A 22,138-nucleotide genomic window follows, 5' to 3' on the forward strand; every position below is an offset into this window, starting at 1 on the left:
TGGACAGTTCTACAGAGAAAACGGAATCTCCATTTAACACCTCTGAAACTCCCGGTAGGTTCTTTGCAAATAAAGGTCTAGCGAATGCAAAAGGGAGGAACTTACTCGTGTGAATGGGCAAAATCTGCAGTTGGGTACAAACACCATCCCAGGGGCACCAGGTTCAGGTTCCTAGTGTAGTTAGCTAAGGAATTCTGGAACTACTGCCTAGACCACCACATCAGGACCACCCAACTGTGTTCCAATTTAGGAAAGAGTTGAAGACGCACATCTTTAAAAGAACACTATCATGATGCAGTAACTGTACAAATCTCTTAGAGACTAGCTACCTATTCATTCATTGACTTCATCTCTGCCATGGACTATGCACAATGCTCCACTGCCTTTTAGCTAGGTTTGTGCTATACAAATAACACATACATACAAACCAGTGATTCACTACACAGGAAGATGCCATGATGACTAACAAGTGGAATTTGTTGTCCCTCTTACAAATGTATCTTATTTGTACGTCTAAATTTCCACTTTAAGGTCTTGTTGTAATCGCGGTTGAGTTAAAAAAAGTAAATGAAAATAAAATCAGAATCTTTGCCTCTGTGCAATCTACACAATTTAATCTTTCTATCTAAAGCTAGGATATTTTTTTATTCAGCAGCAAACAAACTTCACACCTAAATCAAGTTAATAGCTTCACAACCCCTTGGAATTCAATTCCAGATCTGCTAGCCATGTTTTGATCTTGCAGCCGAAGCATCCATATCGGTCTTGAATACTGAATATTATAGTTAAGAATTACATTTTCTAATGACACTATACTCTAGCATACAGCACAGTGATGAAAGTTCATCCTAATCCCATCCAGTTACATTCGGGGTGTGGGGTGGGGGGGGCGAGAGTGGGGGAATAGCTGGCACCTATATCAACATTTTTGCTGCGTTTCTTTACAGGTTAATGGAATATAAGCTTTCTAATTTGTGTTTCTTGTATAGAGAAGGCATGTTACTATTTGAGATGCATGTCAAATATTAGGTTAGTTTTAGAATTGCTCCAAGTGTGCTTGGCTTTAACGTTTTACGTATTGACAAAGCAGTAAGAAAGGTTTGGCCGTGGCTAGAATTCAGGACAGCATCCGACAGAATCTACAAATGAAACAGTTATATTATTTACCTCCAGGGCATACAGTGCAACATGAGGATTCTTGTCGTTCACTTTCTTCTTGATGGCAGCTACTGCATACTTCGCCCTAAGTAGAGTGAATGGAGCAGTAATTAAAAGCCTGGCTAGAACCTGCAAGCTTCAGAGCCGAGTACACCACATAGTGGAGACACCAAGGAGAACAGTGCCATTCCCTTCCACCTATACCTTTTGTTCTAGCCACTCTGTGATTTAATCTTCACCCTTGAAAAACAGATCTGTGAAAGACATGCTTGTTGAGATGAAAGGAGACTGTAGTATTCCTCCACCCACAAGAAAACGGCCAAGCCCAAAAAACACCAACACAATGATGCTCCTAGAGAACTTCCCTGTGACATAGAATACAAGATACTAATTGTAAGGGGTTTGTCTTCAAGTTTGATTTTCTTTTTTTTTATTAGCATAAAAGTGATCAAGCCAAAGTAAAATCACAACATTAACTGCTATTTTCACGTGTACTGTCTTTGTGAAAACATGCGGAGATGTAGGCAAACAATTCTACATGAAATACTCAAACATAGGCTTTACTTATTTAAGCAAAACAAGGATGCAATGGGTTCAATTCGTATGGTGAAGTACATAAAACAATACATTTAAAAAAATCAAATTGGCCTCACGAGTATTAGCAGAGTTGCTTCCCTATGAGTTGTAACAGGTAATCTTTGGAGAAGCAAATCACGTTTTGTTTTCATATCTGTTTCACTGTATGGTTAATAACAGAATAGGACATTTGCACTGTAGTAACACGTGTATGAATATGCATTTATTAGTACAGTTGTATTAACTAACAGGTTATTGGAACAACAGTATTTTCAATTGCATGACAAACTTATCTCTATATTGCACGTGGGTGGGCTGTACGTAAATCTAGAATGCCGTAGGCTGCAAAAAATTACAGGTAAGTGATGACTTCTCACCTGCACCATCAACCTATTATATAATTTCAGCACAGCTTGTAAATCTAAATTAGCCCTCAGGTTGAGGGTGAGAAAAGCTATAGTTAAGAAATAAATGTCTTAACACTCTTCCCTACTATTGCTTCCTGACATTACTGAATCATTAACTACACGGTAATGCCACGGCACTCTTCTCTCTTGAAGAATGTGCCGTTCATTTTGCTTTCTTATCTTTACAAATAATGAGAATTGTGCCTTACACCACAGATCTCACCATAAAACATGTATGTGAAATAAAATTATTATTTCTCCTGGATCCCTTTTGTTGATGTAAACATACAGCATATGTACAGCCTTTCTGCAGAGTACATGTCTGACAAAGTCAGAAACAGATTTGTTTGATTATTGTGAAAAACAAAAACTAGCTTGGGTTGTCATTACCACCATTGTTATTATGTATGTCCAAATATGGCTGTTTCACTGTAAGTGCCATTTTCTCACTGAGGCTACATCTGGAGGTAATAGCTATCAAGAAAGCAGTCTTCAATGTTACATGTTTTAAGTTAGCTTTATATATTGGATCAAATGGAGGGAACATGAATTTACTTAAAAACAGTGTTCAAATTCCAAGTAGAAGGTCAAATCTGTGTATTGGATATACTCTTAAACCCCATCCAAAAGTATTTAGTTCAGATATTGTAAATTGACCTATTCTTTGGTACTCATGTATGACAAAACATCTACCAAATGTATTTGGCTCGAATTATAACTTAAATTGCTACCTGGCAAATTCATACCACATTCATAATTACAATCATGAGGAAGACATATCTGCTATTCCTCTCACACCATGAAACAAATAATTTCATTTCACCATATACCACCACCATGTGGGTGAGCATGGCAAAATGTGAGGGCACAACCTCTTTACTAATGTTGCCATCACACTTGTACCTAGAGTGGCCTTAACTTCTCTTATTAAGAGTGTGGGTAACACTACAATTGTTTCTGGTAAACTGGCCCCTTAACGGCGAGGAGGGGAAAGCCCAACACCACCCTATATAGTTGCATTGGAGCTATGGTTGCAGGTGGGTCACCAGGGCATGAGAAGCAGATACTCTACATTAAGATTCATCTATGTAAATAAAATGGACTGCATATTTTCTAGTGTGAATCTGTATGATCTGTACTAGGATTCATCTGCTGAGATGATGTAATGCAAATAACGCATATCATTACTTTCATTTGCCAATAATTCGTACTTGACGATTGAATGAATCGGAGTTATTGAGTTCAAAGTTTATCTCTAATGAAAGAAAAGGCAGTAAACCTGTTCATCTAATTCTATGAAGCTTTAGATGAGGCAGGGAATGGGACTGAAGGGTGGAACATGAGACCTGCAGTCAGATATACGGCCATACATATGATGCAACTTCAACTTACCCAACATGGGGCTCACTCTTGTGTTCCAACATGGTGGGGAAGAACTACAAAAATGATTGTGGGCCATCTGGTCGTGAAGGAAGTTTCAGGAAGTTTGGGGGCGAGGGAGGGGTGGGCACAGAGTACAAGGTTCTGCAGCAGCAGCACCACCCTCAAAAGCAGACTTAGAACACTGGGTTAAAGAGCCTACTGTAGCAATCTGCGTACTATATGAGGAACACAGGCCCGAGCCCCAGTGAATTAACACGGCATTTCATCCTTATGAGGTGAATGACAGAAGTTCCAATGAATTGGACAATATTTTAATAGTGCTATATATCAACTGGGCTGTGTCAATAAGCACAATGGATAATAGTAACATCAGTATTAAGTGTTTGTTTTAACTGAAATGGTCCCTGCATGGTGATGGGCGTGCATCCCTGCCCAGAGTGCTGCTGCTACATTGATCAATCGGACCAATTTTTAGTCATGGGCAAACATGGATCACTGCATGTGCGCCATGACCTAGGCCTGCCTGTTGATGTTGTGGTTTTGTTAAAACTTAGGAGGGGTGCAACAAATGCAACACTCAGTAGTAGAGGGTTACTGCTCTCACCTGGAGAGAAGTGACAAGAACTCAAGTGGCAGCATACTGTTTTGTGTTTCACAGGACTCAGTGTGAACTCGCCTTTTAAACCAACTCACCTGAATTTCAAAGACTCAAACACTAAATCACATATGTGTCTGGATTTGGACTATAAAGATGGGAGCCGGAGTCCCACATTTTGTTCAACAGCACTGTTCTTCGGGAGAAAGACCGTTGTCAAGACTTTGAGCTGCTGCAATCAGGATTGAGGGTCAAGGTTCCCCAGTCTCCCAGCTGAGTGACAGGCCATCTTTCAGGAACCCAAGAACACTTGCAATGTGCCTGGAATCTCATCTTTCTGCCTGCCTGCCAAGACCGGTGTGCCCTGTGAGGAGGAGAAGGGAGCCCAGAGGGAGCAAGACCCAGGAGGAATCCTGGTAAGTGGATCTTGGCGAGCAGATGGTGAAGTTTCCAGTCCAGTCAGGATCAGTGTTGCTACAGAACAGTCTGCTCTCTGGCAGAAGTCAGAAACCAAGTCTGGCAACTGTGTAGCTGCGAGTTGTTGGCTGTGCAGCAGACAGCATTCATGCCATTAGCCTATATCTAGGACCCCTTTTTAACAGAGGAAGGCCGCTAGGGCTATTGGGACTGTCGCCCATTGCCACTGAGCCTGCTGGGCGGTAGTCTGTTGCAACTGAGGCTGTCAGAGCCATCGCCATTGTCCGTGACTCCCGTATGCCAGAGGGGGTAGTAACCACCAGGGTTGCCGGGGCCTTTATTGTGGTCGTCAAACATGCTGATGACCCTTGTATCCCAGGAGGGGCAGTAAGACCGCTGGGGCCATCGCCCCTGTCGGAAGAATCCCTACAAGAAGAAAAGTCAGAATCTGACCTACCGCAATTCCAGCAAGTTTCCAACAGTAACCGTAAAGAAGCTGCTGCACCCAGAAGCTTTCACCACCCTCAGCTACCTCTGCACGCTGCCTGCCAAACGCAGGAGGAGGTGGTGCAAGCTAATCGTTGCTGGAACACAGAAGAAGTGCCTCAGCTCTCAAACTCTTCTGAAGGCCATGGATGAGTAAGAGTGAAGCACAGCCACAGCCCTTTGGGGACTTACATGAAATCAGTGGATTAGTGCCAGAAGAGACGAAACTATCAAGGCGTAAGCCAGACTTTGATAAGCATTGCTATTGTGGACAGCACCTGTGGGGTAACCTCCAAAGAGCCAGTGGTTAGTGTTAAGGAGGTTGGGGGCAGAACCAGCGGGGGCAACATGCCCCATATCAATGTTAGCTTTTATAGACATTTTGTGTGACTTATTTAGTGTGCTGCATCTACATGCAGAATAAATGCTGCTATCCTTACCAAAAGAAAGGACAGTACCAGACAACTATATTATTTGAATCACTGTAATATTTTGAGTTATGGGCCCATGCATATTGGCACCCATATACTCCTTAAGAGCCTTGGGCTGCTTGATTCGCGCTACCAATGAAATCAAGTGCTGAATAGCTAGTATTTGGCCCAGTTACTCAGGGTCTCTATTGTAGGTCGGGCACCGGGACAGCAGAGGTAAAATGCACAACTCCCACGGTTTGGCTCAGTAACCCTGTGTGCCCTGTAGCCCTCTGAACGGGGTTCTGACAGTAGTGCCATATGACCCCCTAGAACTAGGTCAGCAAATACTACATAAAAATGTATTCTCAGACTAGTCCATGCAACAAACATCACCTTCAACATTGGACACATCACATACCAAAGTAATGTCCATTCGTCTGTGGGCAATCCAACTTAAAGTGAGTTGCTCTGCCTTTGGTCAGCATAAAAGCATAAAAGGGACTATTGCACCGCCTCGTGCTTCTAAATGTGCTGAGCTCATTAGCTTGTCTGTGCATTCAATGTGCCTGTGTCATGCAGGCTTTACAGGTTAAAGCACTCACTGCTGCTTTGGACCCTAAATACAGAGAGTGAGCAAAAAGAACTGTCTACTCAAATCCAAAACCAGCTGAAGTGCAATATGTGCTACAAGTCAAGCTATGGATATGCCACCCTTCATTGCCTTCTCTGATACCCTCAACCACGCACACCTGAAAGAGTAACCTCAAATATAGTTGTAATTATTTTAGAACATGGAATTCTAGGAGCAAACACAAAGAAAATTCTACACCTTTTGTGTCCTTGTCATGATCCCTTAATCCCACATACTAGGTCTCAAGTTTTATACCAAATTCGGAAATTGAGACAAATGAAAATAGATTTTGAATTGGGGAGAGCCTCTGCCTAATTGTTATTATAAGAACACAACAAGAAAACAATTTTAAGATGAAGGCAAAAAAGTATTTAATTAATTAAAGTAGGGACAACGAAAGAGGCAGATTGCAGTAGTTCTTGCCTTATGTACTGTATAAACAACAAATGGTATTGTTATTTGTTGTATGGTGGTTTAACAGTTTTGCTGTTGTTTAAAGTCTATCAACTTTCATTTCAAGAAGTGACGGGTAGATAGCAATGTTAATGTTGTTAATGTTAATGAGACTTGTTGAGCGCACAAATACCCAGAGGTGTCTTAGTACTATGACTGCAGTATCCTCCCCAAGGAAATCAATTCTGGAAACGCCTTGTTTTTAATTTTTTTCTAAAGATGAGGGAGGCAGCTTCTCAGAGCTCGGCCGGTAGCGTATTCCACAGTTTTGCAGTGCCGTAAGATAAACTTCGGCCATCCCAACCTGTGGTGCATATTCTTGCCACTTTCATCAGTCTCGCGCATAAGGTCCGCAACTTCATCTAGGTTTCAAGTTACCTAAGATTATAATCTATGTCTTTTCAGAGTTAAGCTTCAGGCAATGCAATCACATCCATCGGTTTACTTCTCTCATACAGTTCTGAAACTGTAGGGTTGGCGTCTGGAGAAGCTTGTTTTCTATATGCTGTCATGACTATCTGGGTGTCGTCCGCATAGGACGTCAGACTGAAACCAAACTTTTGAATCAAAGGGGCGAGTTCCGCAATGTATATATTAAAAAGAGTTGGACTCAAGGAAGATCCTTGAGGACTCCGCAGGGTAAAGCATAAGGCTCTGAATGAAAACTGTCTATTGTGACTGTTAATCTCCTTTCCTTCAGGAAGGAGGCCAGTAAGGTCAAAGCCATTCCCTGGACCCCCATCGATTCTAGCTGGTGTTGTAACAAGTTATTGTCCACCGTATCAAATGAGACTGATAGATCGAGGAGGACCAGGGCAGCTGTCCCTCCTCCATCCATCACTGTTCTGATTTCCTCAGTGGCATTGATCAGAGCAATTTCAGTGCTGTGCTCCCAGTGAATCAATACTGAGAGTGATCGAGCAGATCATTGTCCTGAATGAATTGAGATAGTTGCGTATTCATGATTTTTTTCCACTATTTTAGCTGGAAGTGGTAGACGGGCAATGGGACGATAGATGGATTGGCCACATCCAGGTTGGGTTTCTTCAACAAGGGGAAAATGGAGCAATATTTCCATAGGGAAACATCCTGAGCTAAACCAATTATTAAAAATGTGTGTAAGTTCAAGGCTTACCACCTCCACTATCTTTTTAAGGACAGCAGGTGGGCAGGGGTCAGTTGGCGATCCGGATTTGGCTTTAATATATGTTTTGCTACCACCTCGGAAGTAATTGGAGAGAACGAACAAAGGTAACAAATCTCTCTGCAGCAACATTACTAACTGCAGGTTATGATGGAAACAGAAGAAGACATTTTCTCCTATTGTGTTTTTCAGTCAGGTATTAATATTTGAAAGAAAAATAGTTTTACCATATTTAGAGGATAGGGCTTAGTTTTCCGATTATGAAAAGTTATATTAATTTTTTTTATTTTTTATTTGCCAAAGATTTGAATTGATTATATACATAAATGCAGTGATGTTAAAATGGTAAACTGTGGGCTAAATGCTGTTATTCATACTTTTTTTACTTTTAACCAAAACATAAAATTAATAAATAATTTGCTAAGCATCTCAAATAAAAAGGCAGTATATTATACGCGAATAAGAAAGCCTAGTGGTCCATTTTAATAGAAAGTCATTAGCAGCAATTCAAATTTTGAGAGCCCTACTGAAGACAGTTAAGTGGCTTTGGAGAAACTAGAACTCATCTCTCAAGCCACTTCAGCACCCCTATTTCCAGCAGGCAACATGGGTACAGTAGCTTGGGCAAACTCTGGTACATCCTCGAATTCTATACTTTCTAATGACTGTCAGTTTGGTGTTATCAAGGAATAAAGCAAAATTGGTCAAAACTCTGGACATTCCGTTCAATTTTACACCAGCGCAAAACATAGAAATGAGTAATATTTCCTACTGGTTTAACAGGGAGCAAAGCAAACACATTTTGCTCCACTTTTGAAATGCGTTAGACAGGTTTACAAAGAAGCCAAATTCAGCTTGCTTTGCGAGTACTCAATAATCACAGAGCAGAAAATACAGCACAAACTGTATTTTGTACCCTTGTGCAAATGCACCAACCGGGGGAAGTAAAACAAAAGTGATTGAACTCTGTTTGCCGCACCTAGGCATTTATAAGGTGGCTCACCGCTGCTTATGCCACACAAGCGTATCCATGTTAGCCTGTCATTTGATTTTGTTGGTGTTGATAGCGACAGTGGCTCGCGTTCTGCCTCTGCCATCGAGTTTGTTGCTTTAAATTTATGTGATCCATAGGTCACAAGCTGAAACCATGAAAAGGCCAACTGCGCTTTTCATCCTTCTGTGGTCGATAAATTAAGTACTTTTCAATTGGGCAAAAGGAACGCCAATTTACAGCACTTACAATCAGAAGCAACTGTGATGTTATGCAATATCTAACCCAGTTCTTTTAATAATAGCATGTTTTCATATAGTGCTTCTTCTCACACATGTATCCTTATACACATCTGTTTTATTTAAGTATGTGAATCATAAATACCCTTTTAGATTATAACCAGGGCTTTAAATTGGATAAGAAAAATTGGGAGGGGTGTCCAAAAGAGATGTGAGCTATGTAATTAAGGCGGTTGCTTAAGTAAACAAGGAAAACGAGATGTGCGCGTGCGCCACAGCGAGACGTGCTTTTAATCATCGCACCCGTGTCTGGGCACGATAATTGAAACCACATGGCCGGCGGTGCGCTTTCATTTTCGCGATTTCCTGTGTCAATCGTTTTCAGGGTGCCTTGTGTCTGCGTACTACGGGCAGCGCACCTGCATGTTTCCGTTCCTTTCACCTGCTCCTCGCCGCGTGCGAGAACTTGCGTGAAGATGGATGTTCTGGACTCTCTATGGGGGTCACTACACGAGCAGGACTGAGGTTGCAATGCCAGGTACCCATTATTTCTTTTGGTTTCAGCCCTTGTGTCTCATTTCAATTGTATTGTGTTCCATGCGTTGTAGTGTTTCTTCAGCTTGATAAGAGATCGGATAGGGTATGGCCTCGGTGTCTGCCTGGGGCTGGAGCTCCTCGCTGTTCTTCCCTCCCCCTTCTTCCATCACTTCTGACTCAGCTTTGACCCACTCACACAGCCCAACCCTTTACAGGTCCCAGGGATGGCATGAGTGGAAGTTCGGTGGTTTGGATTGTGGGATCTGTCTTTGGTTTTTGTGGAGCAGGCATTGGGAATGAGTGAATGAAGAAATGTGTGAGGTACAAAGCACTGTTGTCCATTGGGAAGTTACAGAATGGAGCAGCTATCTCGTTGTCATTGGATGTCGTCATGGCAAGGCTGTAGGAGGAGGGTGTCAGGCAGGTGCTTTGCAGAGAGTGGACGGACAGGACAATGTGTGTGTACTGTGCAGGTAAGATAAATAAGTCCTAGCTTGTTGCACTGTAGAATTTGCACACTATAGTAACTGGGCAATTTTTATTCTGCAAAATGTGGAGTGTTTTTTTATGTGTTTATATATTACGGATCTATGCCACCACTATCGCTATGTGGTTATCAAATTTGCTTTGGGGTGTTTGATTTTCCCACTCTTTTTTCAGAGTTTTCTAGGGGGCGGGGGGGAGGGGAGGGGGGGGGAGGGAGAGCCTCCTAAACTCCCATTGTGACAGTCGTGCCCACTAGCCTAGCTCGCTCCAACTCACAAACGTTTTTTGCGCCTCACCACTTTCAAATGCAACCAGCCACCACTGATCTGACTTATTATCAGTGTGATGCTACTTCTTCTATCACTTACCTGGATGCCATGACCGAAACAGCAAAACACAAGTGGGGCGACACACTATGCTACGCGCAGATTTTTTGCACGTAATTTAAGCCACACCCTGTATTATCTCATCCCCGCAGCTGGTGTTATCCTTTTTTTTTTTTCAAGAAATTTTTATTGAATATTTCAGTACAACAATTAATATCCTGAGAAAAACATTACATGTGCTGGTGAGGGTACATCTGAGCAGGGATAGTGACATATTGTTGAATACGATAGATCAAGTATTAGCACGGATAATCTAGAAGGACAATGTTACATACAGATGTGACCGGACATTTGCTTGTATCTCAACAAATTCAAGAGGCCTCATTAAGATGGAGGCCAAGAGGAAGAGGAAGAGTGAGAGAGAATAGGCCTATATAGGAAGAGGCCGGGAAGAAGAGAAGAGAAGAAGAGAAGAAGGAGGTGAAGGAGGTGTGCCACCATGGGATCAACAGTTCCGACCAGCCCAGTGTTACCCGGTTGTGTATGTCCTGATCGATTTAGAAGGACATCAAGGGTTACGGGTGATCAGTAGAGGTGACTAATCATGGAGGTTTATGAGTGTCAAAATAGATATCAAGTGTGTTCCACATTTTTCTTCGTGGGGGTCGCCATGGTGTGGTCTGGAGCGTGATGTTGTCTGCCCCTCGGAGGTTAATCACCCAGTTAAGCCAACAGGCATAGCTCGCTTTTTTGGTATCTTTCCAGTTATTTAGTACGACCTTAACCGCCGCCATAAGTAGGAGGTCTAGTAGGGCTCTGTCTGGTTCAGAGAGCTGTGTTTCTTTAAGAGTGCCAAACACATGATAAGGGAGTTCCTTGGGAGGTGTAATGTTGAACAGATTGTGGATGAACATGAATACTTTGTCCCAATAGGGTGAGACGCAGTCGCATTGAAGGATAAGGTGGTCCAAATCACCTTCAGCGTGTTTGCAATTCCAACAGAAAGCTAATTTTGTGAGAATAGAGACGGGCAGGCGTCCAAAAGACCCTATGCATAAGCCAGTATTTGGTTTGTGATAGTGTAGGGCTTATTTTGTGGCTCATACAGGATTTCCAAGTCGCGGCCCATTCCGGCTCAGTGATGTGAAAAGAGGCCAGCGAGGACCAGAATTGTGCTGTTTTTTCATTTAATCTGGAGGATTGTGGACTCAGTAATTTGTACAGCCGAGAAATTTGGTGGCCTAGTCTATTTAGGCTGGAGAAAAATGTGAGGATTGCTGGTGGTGTGTGGGACAAGCCCGCTCTTGTAATGGCAGCTTTAATATTTAGAAATAAATAAAAATCGGAATCATTAATCCAGAATTTCGCCTGGAGTCCTGAAAAGGCAAGGAGTATGCACCATCGTAGAGTTGGTGGGGGAAGAGGATGCCATTTTTAATCCAAGAGAGGTTGTATAGCGGCTTGCCTTTATATGTGATGTTAGGGTTCTTCCATATCGACTCCCATCTAGATCTTCTTATAGTTGTGTCTAACAATTTGTCGATTTTAAATAGAGCTAGCTTGGTGTTATTAAATATGGATTTTGAGCAGGGGATTTGATTTGCCTTCATCGATAGGATCGAGATGGGATGATGTCTCCCAGAACAGCTGATTCTATATCTAACCACACAGGCGAGCAGTTTGCGGGAGGGAACAGCCAATAGGAACCTTAGCTAAGAAGGCTACTTGATATCTCTTGAAGTCCGGAAGTCTGACACCGCCTATGGTTTTATCTAGTCTAAGTTTCTGAAGGCTGATACTAACTTTCTCTGGAAACGGAAAAAAGCTTGTAAGGGCCTTGTCCACTTTGTGGTGGAAATCTTGCGACAGCAGCAGAGGGAGCATGGTGATCATATAATTTACCAATGGTGTAATCATCATCTTGATGGTCTCGACCCTACCCCACCAAGTGATGAAACGGGGCGACCATCCGTCCAATTGCTTTTTAATTTTTTCAAGAGTAAGGTTTTCATTGTGCTGGAGGGTCTCAATGATGGAACTGCCGAATTCTACACCTAAGTATTTTATATAACTATTTTGCCAGACGAGTCCCGATTCTCCCAGCACCTCTTTGTTAGTGAATATGTTAAGAGGTTTAACCTCTGACTTATCGCGATTTAGTTTATATCCAGAGTGTGCGGAGTAGGATACAATAGAGTCCATTAGTGCAGCTATAGAGATTTCTGGCTGTTCAGTAACCACCAAAATATCGTCCGCATAAGCAGCTAATTTTATTCTCTTATCCCCAAACGTAATCCCACTGATGTTGATGTTTTGCTGTATGTCGCGAATGAGTGGCGTTAAAGCTAGCAGAAACAGGGCGGGTGATAAGGGGCAACCCTGCCTGGTCCCCTGCTCTAGTTGAAATGGTTCTGATAGTGAGCTATTTATGGTGATTCTAGCGGAAGGACAGGCATAAAGCGCCGTTACCATGTTTATGTATGGGTCTCCCAAGTTAAATATTTGCATACACTGGCGCACAAAGGGCCACGACACCCTATCGAATGCCTTCTCCGCATCCAGGGTAATAGCTACAGCGGGGGCGTCAGAGATTTTTGATTTCTCTAATACGTGACATAAGAGCCTTGTGTTGTCACTCGATAGTCTGTGTTTTAAGAATCCTACTGGGGAGCTACTGATTAGAGTTGGTAAGATGGAGTTTAGTCTACAGGCTAGTGTCTTCGGGTAAACCTTACAATCTAAGTTTATGAGAGAAATCGGCCTATAGTTTTTCGTCAACATTGGGTCCTTCCCGTCTTTTGGTATCACTATTATTGTCGCCTCGCTCATTGAAGGGGTGATTTTGTTTTTTTGTGAGAAGGACTGGAACAGCATGAGGAGTGAGGGATTGAGTTGATGCTCGAAAGTCTTATAAAAATCAGCTGTAAAACCATCAGGTCCTGGAGCTTTATTATTCTTTAGTGACCTGACCGCGTTTGAGATTTCTTTAAGAGTGAATGGAACCCCTAGTTTCATCTTTTCCGCCTCGGATATGCTGGGTAGGTGTATTGATTTTAAATAGTTGGAGCATGCCTCTTGGTTGAATTGTGTTTTGTTCTTATAAAGGTCCTCATAGAATGACTGGAAGGTGCGAAGGATATCCTTCTGTTTGGTAAAGGTATTGTCGGTCTGGTCTTTGATAGAGGTGATGTGAAATTGTTTCCTTTTGTGCTTAAGATAGGACGCTAGTAGTTTCCCCGCTTTGTTACCTTCACAGAGTTTCAGCGCCTTAAATGTATTAATCCATACTCCCGCCCTTTTGCTTAGGATGGCATTATATTTGTATTTCAGGTTTGTCAGGAGGTCAAGAACTGTCTTGTCATTTAAGTTAGCGGTGTGGTAAGACTCTAGTTGCCTTTTTCTAGGGAGTCCAGTTCAGAGTTCAGTTTCTTGTTCATACGGGCTCTAATTCCTATTAGTGTGCCTCTTATCGTGGCCTTAAAGGCGTCCCAAACTATTGCGTTATCCGCATCAGGGTGGACGTTTATCTCGAAATATTCTTGAATTGCGAGTTCTATAATTTTCCTGTTCTCGGGGACCTGCAAAATCTCTTCATTGAGACGCCACCTCTTAGGAGGGATAAGTGTGTGTGACCCTGCTAGTTTCATGTGTATACAGGAGTGGTCTGACACCAAGATCGGAGCTATACCTGTTTCGTCGATAAGGTGTGTGAAGGTGTTTGAGATCAATAAATAGTCTATCCTCGAGTAGGAATTGTGTGGAGGGGAGTAGAAGGTGTAGTCACGACCATCTGGGGGTTGTAAGCGCCACGAGTCATGTAGGTGGAATTTAGAGCATAAACGTGATAGCGCTCCATGAGAGTGTGAGGGTTGGTAAGTACACTTAGATTGCCTGTCTAGTAGGGAATCAAGTGGGAGATTAAAATCTCCGCCCACCACCAGAAGCTCGTCTTGGGGTATTTCCTCTAGTTCCTTCGAGACATATTCCCAAAAATCAGGGAGATCAGCGTTTGGCCCATAGATGTTTGCCACGTGTATATGGTCTTCATCTCTTTGGAGATGAACGATGCTTAGCCTACCTTCCTCGTCTGTAGAACGAGAATCAGGGCTAGATTTGACTTTTTGGCGATAAGGGTGATCACCCCTCTTTTTTTGTGAGTAGCAGGGGAACATAGTGTGTGGGATGTCCAAGATTGTTTAAAGAATTCTGCATCTTCCTGGGATAGTCTGGTCTCCTGGAGGAGAATTATATCCCCTTTTGACTTAGCAAGATAATCTAAAATCTTTTTTCGTTTGACTGGGTGATTAAGCCCCTTAACATTTAATGAGACTATATTCAGAGAAGCTGCTAAACTCTTATCCGCAGCCATGGTAGAGATTGAAATGGTAAGTATGTTGTGGCAGACTCGTTATGTATGTTGGTCTGGTCGTGTGTCTAGTTAAGCCTAACTGAGCCATCTGAGTATGTGTAGTATGAGCTACGTCAGATATCGGTACATGTCTGTTGCGAGTCATGTGCGGAGGATACCCATGGTGGCAGCAGAGGAGAGAAATTAAGGAAAGAAGAAAGGAATAAGTTGAGTAGAGAATAGAGCACAGCATAATTAATACTGAAACTTCGGTGTTTACCCCCCAATGTCAAACAGTCTTCCCCCCACCCCCCCCCCGACCCTGCCCCCGTTCTCCCGATCCCACATCCCCAACCCTTTCCTTCCCCCTCCCCCCCCCCCCCTTGAAACTCGAACTTAGGAGCTGCGACGGCAGTGCTGTCCAAGCTCCGACAGGAATGAAAACATAGATAGTTGAAACAGTAAGGTCTAAACCATTTCTAAATCTTATACATTTTATACTTCTTATGCATGCAAAAGAACAGTGACTTTCGTGTTGGACCCTTAGTTACAGATTAGTGTTAAGAACATCATCACTCCCCTGAGGCACTGTTTTAGGAGTTTCATTGTGGCGGAGCAGTGCCTTGGCTGACCATATATACGTGGCCTCCATTGGTTACTATAACATCGGTCCTAGTGCATAGCCAGGATGATACCCCAGTGACTAAACATCTGTCTTATTGAGTTAGAACGCAATACGTGAGACGTCTGTCTTGTGAGCTTGTTCCCTCAAACAGTCTACAGTAGTTAAGGTAGATTGAAATGACCCAACTGTAAATTATTCGTCCTATGTAGAAAAATACATACAAAGATGAGAAAATAATTGGTAGTCTGCTGTATATAGTACAGAAGGTCCGACACCAACCTGTAGATGTGGCGCCGCGGCCAGGGCGACTGACGCTGGAATCTGGGGACCACGGTTCGATCCCCGGCTCCGGCGGCAGGTTAGCCCAGCACCATGTGACTCTGGGCAATAGCTCGCTTAATCTTCCCGACGGCCCCCAGCGCCTAGAGACCCTTACGGGTGATTGTGCGCTTTACAAATGTGGACTTTATAGGGCAAGACTGCAACAAAGCTACAGAAGCATGACCATTCATGGTTCGAGGAAGACAGTCTTAGGAAGACAAGTATGCAGCTGTTACAGACTATGATACGGGTAGACCTTGAAGCAAAATCGCGAATATAGATTGCTAATCAATATCTGTGAAGTCAATCTTGATTTCTTTTGTCATGTGACTCCGGTTTTCTTTGATTGGATTGGTTGCCTGATAGATCCATTTCTTGTTGAGGCGAGTCATTCAAATATCTTGACAGGTCATGTGGGCTGGAGAAAAAACGTGGGCGTCCATGGTCTATGATCTTGAATTTTGCCGGACCTGCAAAAGAAAATTGAATGTCTCTAACTCGTAGTTTTTCACGTAGAGCCAGGAAGCCTTTACGTAATTCCACTGTTTCTCTGGAATAGTCTTGGGTAAAAATAATTCGGTGCCCTTCCCAGGTGATGTGTTGGTTTTTCCTGGCGTACTGTAGGATAGCTTCCGCGTGCTGGTATCGGAGTGGCTTACATATGAGCGGGCGAGGGCCTCTTGTTGTACTCCGTGAAAATGTCGGAACTCTGTGGGCTCTATCCAGCTCCAATCCATGTTGGAATGTGATTCCAGTGACTATTCAAATCCAAGCCTCTAGGAATGAGACACATGAGTCCGCATTCTTTTCGGAATCTTCAGGTACCCCAAAGATACGCACATTGCCCCTCCTATTGCGGTCCTCCAATTCAGTAGTTTGGCGTCTTAAGTCACTGGTAGTAGCTTGGAGGTGTTTTATGATTTCTGCGCTGTTTGAGGCTTTATCTTCGGCGTTGCTGATCCTTTGTTTGGCTTCGTCTAGGCGGAGATTCATGGCGCTCATGTCGGCTCTGATTGCAGTGAGCTCAAGCTGCATCGAGTCGGTGTTGCATTTTGTAGATTTTGCAAGGTCATGTACGTCCGCCAACTTTTTTAGGATCGTGTCTAGGGTACCTGAAATATCACCTTTGTTTTTAATGGGCGAGTCAGAAATAGAGGATTCCGGGCGAACCTTCTTGTTTTTGTTATCTCTTTCCGCCATTGTTGGTGATATGTTGGACCACTGGTCAGGATAGGCAGCTCTGAGAGGGCAGTGGATAGGCCGACGAGGAGAGTTGTACATAGAGTTTTGCACTTGGTAAGGTATGGTCAGCAAAAGACTAATAGTATGTCTTATGGTCTGTAAGTGTCTTTTATGGCCGTGATTGTTGATTTACAGCAGATCTTCAGCAGCTCTTGGTAATGAGAGTTGGTTCTTATCAAAAACTAAATCACTAATAGCAATGAATATGAGCAAGGTGATAGCTGAGAGGTAGGTTTAGGGCTGACTCTGGTGGTCAGAGACCCATGTGTTATGACCGTGGATGTGTCTCATGCATAGCAGTACTCGCACATGACTATCGTCGAGTGGGCACCATCTAAAGACAAGTATTACTCTCTGTATACTCTCCCATTAAGCCTTTGCAGCTTCGCTGACACGGTGATGCACATAGGGGCTGGCTTCATACACAGGTCATTATGCGTTCATTCATGTCTTGATCATTATAGGGTACAAACGCTGCTTCTATGGGATTAATTATGGCTTCATTCGTAGGGCCTCGCTTCCCTCGGAGGGCCTGGTGCTTCATGATACTGTCTCAATTCACGCCAATTTAGGGTCAGGCTGCGCTGATTAATCGCAGGTATCTCCGGATATCCTCAGGGGTCTCTCTTTGTTGAACCGCTGCACAGGAGTTTATAGGTAGTCCGCTGTAAGGGGGCCCGCTATGGCGATTAGGGATTTGGAATATAGCGCTGGGTTATTTCATGGGTATCTCGCGCTTAGTTGTTATGGCGCCATTTTAAAGTCAGGCAGGCAGTGATTATATTGGAGTCTCGTATCCCTGTGGCCCCAGAGCTCCGTGCTAGCATCGGGTAAGGTGCCGCTTCTTATAGATTTGGGTTCGCTCTCACCTCATGTCTGTTCTGGCATAGTAAGCGTGTAGGCGGACCAACCGAGTCCGGGTCCGATCTTCGTCCTTGTCCCCCGTCCACAAAATGGTGGTTGAGCCTCGCGTCTCCCGGTCTACATCAGGGCTGGTGGCCTACCCCGTTTCGGACATTGAGCTGGCAATATGGGATTACCCTGATGTGCGCGGGGTAAAGCGGTCACCAAATTCATCTTTGTCGCATAGATTCCGGCTCTGCAGCCCACTGTTTTCGCCGCGGTTTCGAGTCCTGTGAGACGCGCGGACAGACTAGGCAGCCATTCCTCTTGCCGTCCAAGCCACGCCCCCTGGTGTTATCCTTTTAATCCAGTTTTTGCTGGTGTACTGTCCCTCACACTTTAGGAAATGAAGGCGTTATATGGGGCTCTTAGGGCAGGACGATGATATGTGGTATCGCAAGTTGGTGGTGGTCTTGTCTTTGTGAAGGCAGGAGAGCTTATAGACTCCCATGGAAAGAAGAGACACAAAAAGACCGTCAGGCTGTGAGGGAGGGAGGAGGCCGTCTGCAGTGCCCAAAACTTGCATCACCCTCTCTCTACCTGCGAGTGCGCTCTGTAATATTGCCGACTGGTACCTCTACTCCCATGAGCAAATTACTCCTGCTATTGTAAGAAATGACGCCAATACCTGCTTCCTGGAAAAACAATGCTTCAGACTTTTTATCTTTGCTGATCACGCTCTTGCTGCTGATACGAGGAGTGGGATCATTAACACAGTCGAGAGGCAGAAGTCAGTCAATCACTATTCCCCAATTGAACTTCGTAACTACCAAATTGTATTGGAAACATTTGTATCCATGTGTTACGGACAGCTCCTTGCTGGCAATCCTCCATGCTCTCCGGTGCATGGTCCAAAAGGTGGCACTCGCCCCAGCCGCACCCCACTGCGGACCTGCCACCACACCTGCCCAACTGTACCAACTCCTCCTGTTGCCCCACCACCTGCATCTCCCACCACCAAACACATGCATTCTGCGCGCCCTGCCATGCCTGGTGGAGCACGCCCCGCACACCCCGTACCGTCTCAATTCGCCAGACCGTCCCATAGGCCATAGCCGGCCCTCCCTGTTCTCCTTATCTGATAAATTCCTTTACTCAGACGACCCCATTTCCCCTGTGACTAAACACCCACGCTGTGTCTTCCCTGGCTGCCTAGGTTAGTGCCCCCCAACCACTCCCCTTGGCGCGCTTTGCCTCCCTCCAACCTTACTACCTTCGTGCTGCGCCTTCCCAGAGCCAGTGTTCTACCAAATCCCAGCCATCCCCCACCGAGGCAAACACCCTGCTGTAAGCACCCCCACCGTCCAACGCTGCACTGCAAACTCCCAAATCCACTAGGCCAGCGCCCCTCCATCCCTTTCGACCGGCAGCAGCTCCACGACTCTTCCAGAATCCCCCCCCCCTGCCGCTCAAATGGGTGCAGCCTCTGACCCCATGCCTTCCCAGACAGCAGCAATCACCGCGGTTAAATCCTCACTCACAACTCCACCAAACCGGTCACACCCAACAAACCAAAACCATGGCCCTCATGTCCATCTTCTAGACTGCATTCCACTCATGCCTACAACCTAAGGCACTACGTGTATTGTCCGAATGGCACCAACCCCATAACCACACGCCAGCAACCCCCCAGTTCTCCCCATCTGGAAAAATATTCCTTCCCCTGGACGCCTCCCACCTCCCCCCACGGCAGGGGCGGCTCTAGGCTCATGGTGGCCCGGGCGGGGCGGAGTGTGGAGGCCAGTGAAAAAGGGGGGGGCAGGGTGTTTGGAAGTGGAACAGAGCTGGAAGCCGCCAAATCCCTGCCAGGGGCCGCCACGCAAATATGTATCCATCCTCAAAGGATTATTATATTAAGGATATATATTGGCGTGGTGGCCCCTGGGGTTTGGTGGCCCTGTGCAGGTGCACAGCTTGCACATGCCTAAGGCCGCCCCTGCCCACAGACCCAGTCACCTTGTCCGCCCCTGGAGCCCAGCATGTCATCAACTCCCAAATCCTCCAAACCCCATTCTGCCAGAACCAACCCCCCAATAGTACCATGCCTACCCCCCACCGTCCTGCGCAAGCAAAGGCACTCTAAGCCATCCGCCACCCCTCCATTGGCCAACTGCCCCCGGACCCTGTCCCCCCGGGAGCCCTGCAGGGATCCGTGCGAGCCGTCCGTGTAGCAATGCCACGCCGCTGGTCTGCCGCGCACACGTCCAAAGCGGCACTCCCAATTCCTCACAGATAGCCACCCGCTAATGGGCAGCGCCCAGCAACCACCTCAATCATCTCTAAATGGCGCCCAAACCGTCATCTCCCAGCACTCGCACATGGCCATGCCCGACCAGCATAGACAACCCCCAACACACCCTGTTCTGCCCACCCCGAGCGCCCTCAGGCACCGCGGCAGACACGGCACTGCCCCTAATCTACCTGGCCTCATTTGGATGAAAGAACGCGGGCACGAGAACTGGGCCTCGAACCGCAATCCAAGGACACCAGCGGCTCCCCAAAATCCTCCTAAGCCCTCTTCTGCCATCGATAGTCAGCTGATAGTGGTTGGCTATTTACTTCCTGTATACTATTGCACAACTTCCTCTGATGTGTCTGTAAAATGTCACCTTTTTCACAAAGTTTTGTCCTTAATTTTGACCTTCTGTCCTGGATGCAATAGGTCTTGCATTATTAAAGTTTGAGCTATTGGTGTTGCATTATTTAGCAATGCCAATAGCTCAAACTTTAATAATGCGAGACCTATTGCATTGCAAATTCTTGTTCAGTTATGGCAGAAGAAGATATATTGTTCCAAGGCTGGCGATTTTCTTATCTCTTCACTTTAGTATGCAGATCATGCAGTCTTCCTAGCGAGGACAGCACATAGCTTATAGAAAATCTTTGAAGCGTTTGCAGATTTTATTAAATCTTTAGACAGGAAAGTAAATCTAAAAAAATCGTTCATAACAGTATGTGGCCCAAAATCAACAAAAATGAAAAGTTTCCATCTGCAAAAAACACCATGGCACAAAGTCATACATTTCTCTTATCTAGAGATCCTTTTCAATATTTTATTGAAATATAATCCCCTCATTTCATTAAGGATGCAGCAAGTCAATAGGCCGATGGAAGTCCATTTTCGTTCTGAACACCAAGCTGGGCCAGAAGTCAGTCATGGAAATGTTGACGTTACATAGAGCACAATGTATGTCCGTTGCTACATATGGATGGGGCAGGAGTATGGGGGTACACAGACTGTTTTAAGCTTCAACTTGTCGAGAATGCCACCCTTCTCATGGTCCCCCAGGGGTCCTCATTTTTTTTCTGTCACTGTGAAATGGGCTTGAACAACCTTGAGGATTGTATAGCTCTTGCTCCGTTATTACTATGGGTCAAAGTGTGGTCTACAAATTAATTAGACTTTTCCAGGCAAATTCTATCTAACCTTTTATCTACCCATAATGCTGAGAAGATATTGTGGCTGGGATATGTTAGATGTGCACTCAGTGATTTGTGCCTCTCTTCTTTCTTTGAAGATCCAGTTCATATTTTACCATCAGCTAAAGCTCAAGTTGAGGAAGCTTACTGGGAAAGGACCATGGCCAGTCATTCAATATTGGCCCCTAAGCGACTGCTACCCAATGCACCTAATGTAATTAGTTCCCCTAGGGATGCAATACAATTTGCGCTTGTTACCGTAGATTGTATTGGTATAGATTTTGCCTTGGCACTGTCACTATTTAGTAGCATGTCCGCTACAATGTGGATAGATACAAAATCTCCAGCCATGTCCTTGCGACAGCCTATCAAATCAATCTACTGTACACCTTTTACTGTTTTGCCCTTTATAACAATCTGTAAGAGCAACCTTTTTACTTCCCTTACTAAAGTCACATAGGCCAATTTCATATCAAGATGATTTAAGACTTAAGCACTCAATGGAATTCTCGATTTTAAAAGGGTTTTTTTTTCAATAAGAAAACAATGTGGCTAACAGTTGTTTTGAGATCGACAAGGAAACCTCATGAAAGGTCCATTGCGTTCTTGAACTTTGTTAAAATGCACATTACACTTTTTAAGGCTGACCTTTGATGATAAAGATCCTGAGCCTCTAGTGATAAGCATTGTGATTTTAATGGATGGATTTTAAATAGTTCTGTGTAGTGGTTGTATTTTATTTATACATATACAGTAAGCTTTTATGATTTTTTGAAATCGAATAAAGTTTTTATGATTGACTGAAGCATTTTGCCGAAAGCACTTTCAGGCGCCCTTTTTATATACACTTAGGTGCAAGAGATGTAGCCTAACGGCTACTGCTACACAACTCCACTCCAATCTATCCCACTCCACTCTACCCCAATATACTCCACTCTGATTCACACCCCACCCGCTCCACTCCAGTCTACCCTACTCCAGCGGCTCCAATCTACCCTACTCCAACCCGCTCCAATCCACCCTGCTCCACCCGCTCC

The 22,138-nt window shown here is 44.5% G+C and overlaps 1 protein-coding gene across 6 annotated transcripts in view; it reads right to left on the reverse strand.

The window, feature by feature from the left end:
• HGS (hepatocyte growth factor-regulated tyrosine kinase substrate) overlaps positions 1-22,138 on the reverse strand; it is a 236,173-nt gene that overhangs the window by 209,587 nt on the left and 4,448 nt on the right. For all 6 annotated transcript variants that reach the window (XM_078653848.1, XM_078653847.1, XM_078653846.1 and 3 more), the window contains exon 3: positions 1,168-1,243. In XM_078653848.1, the coding sequence (XP_078509974.1) occupies positions 1,168-1,243 (76 nt within the window). The remainder of the gene's footprint in view (positions 1-1,167; positions 1,244-22,138) is intronic.

This window comes from Lissotriton helveticus, chromosome 7 (genome assembly GCF_964261635.1).
Source record: "Lissotriton helveticus chromosome 7, aLisHel1.1, whole genome shotgun sequence".
NCBI classification, from domain to species: domain Eukaryota; kingdom Metazoa; phylum Chordata; class Amphibia; order Caudata; family Salamandridae; genus Lissotriton; species Lissotriton helveticus.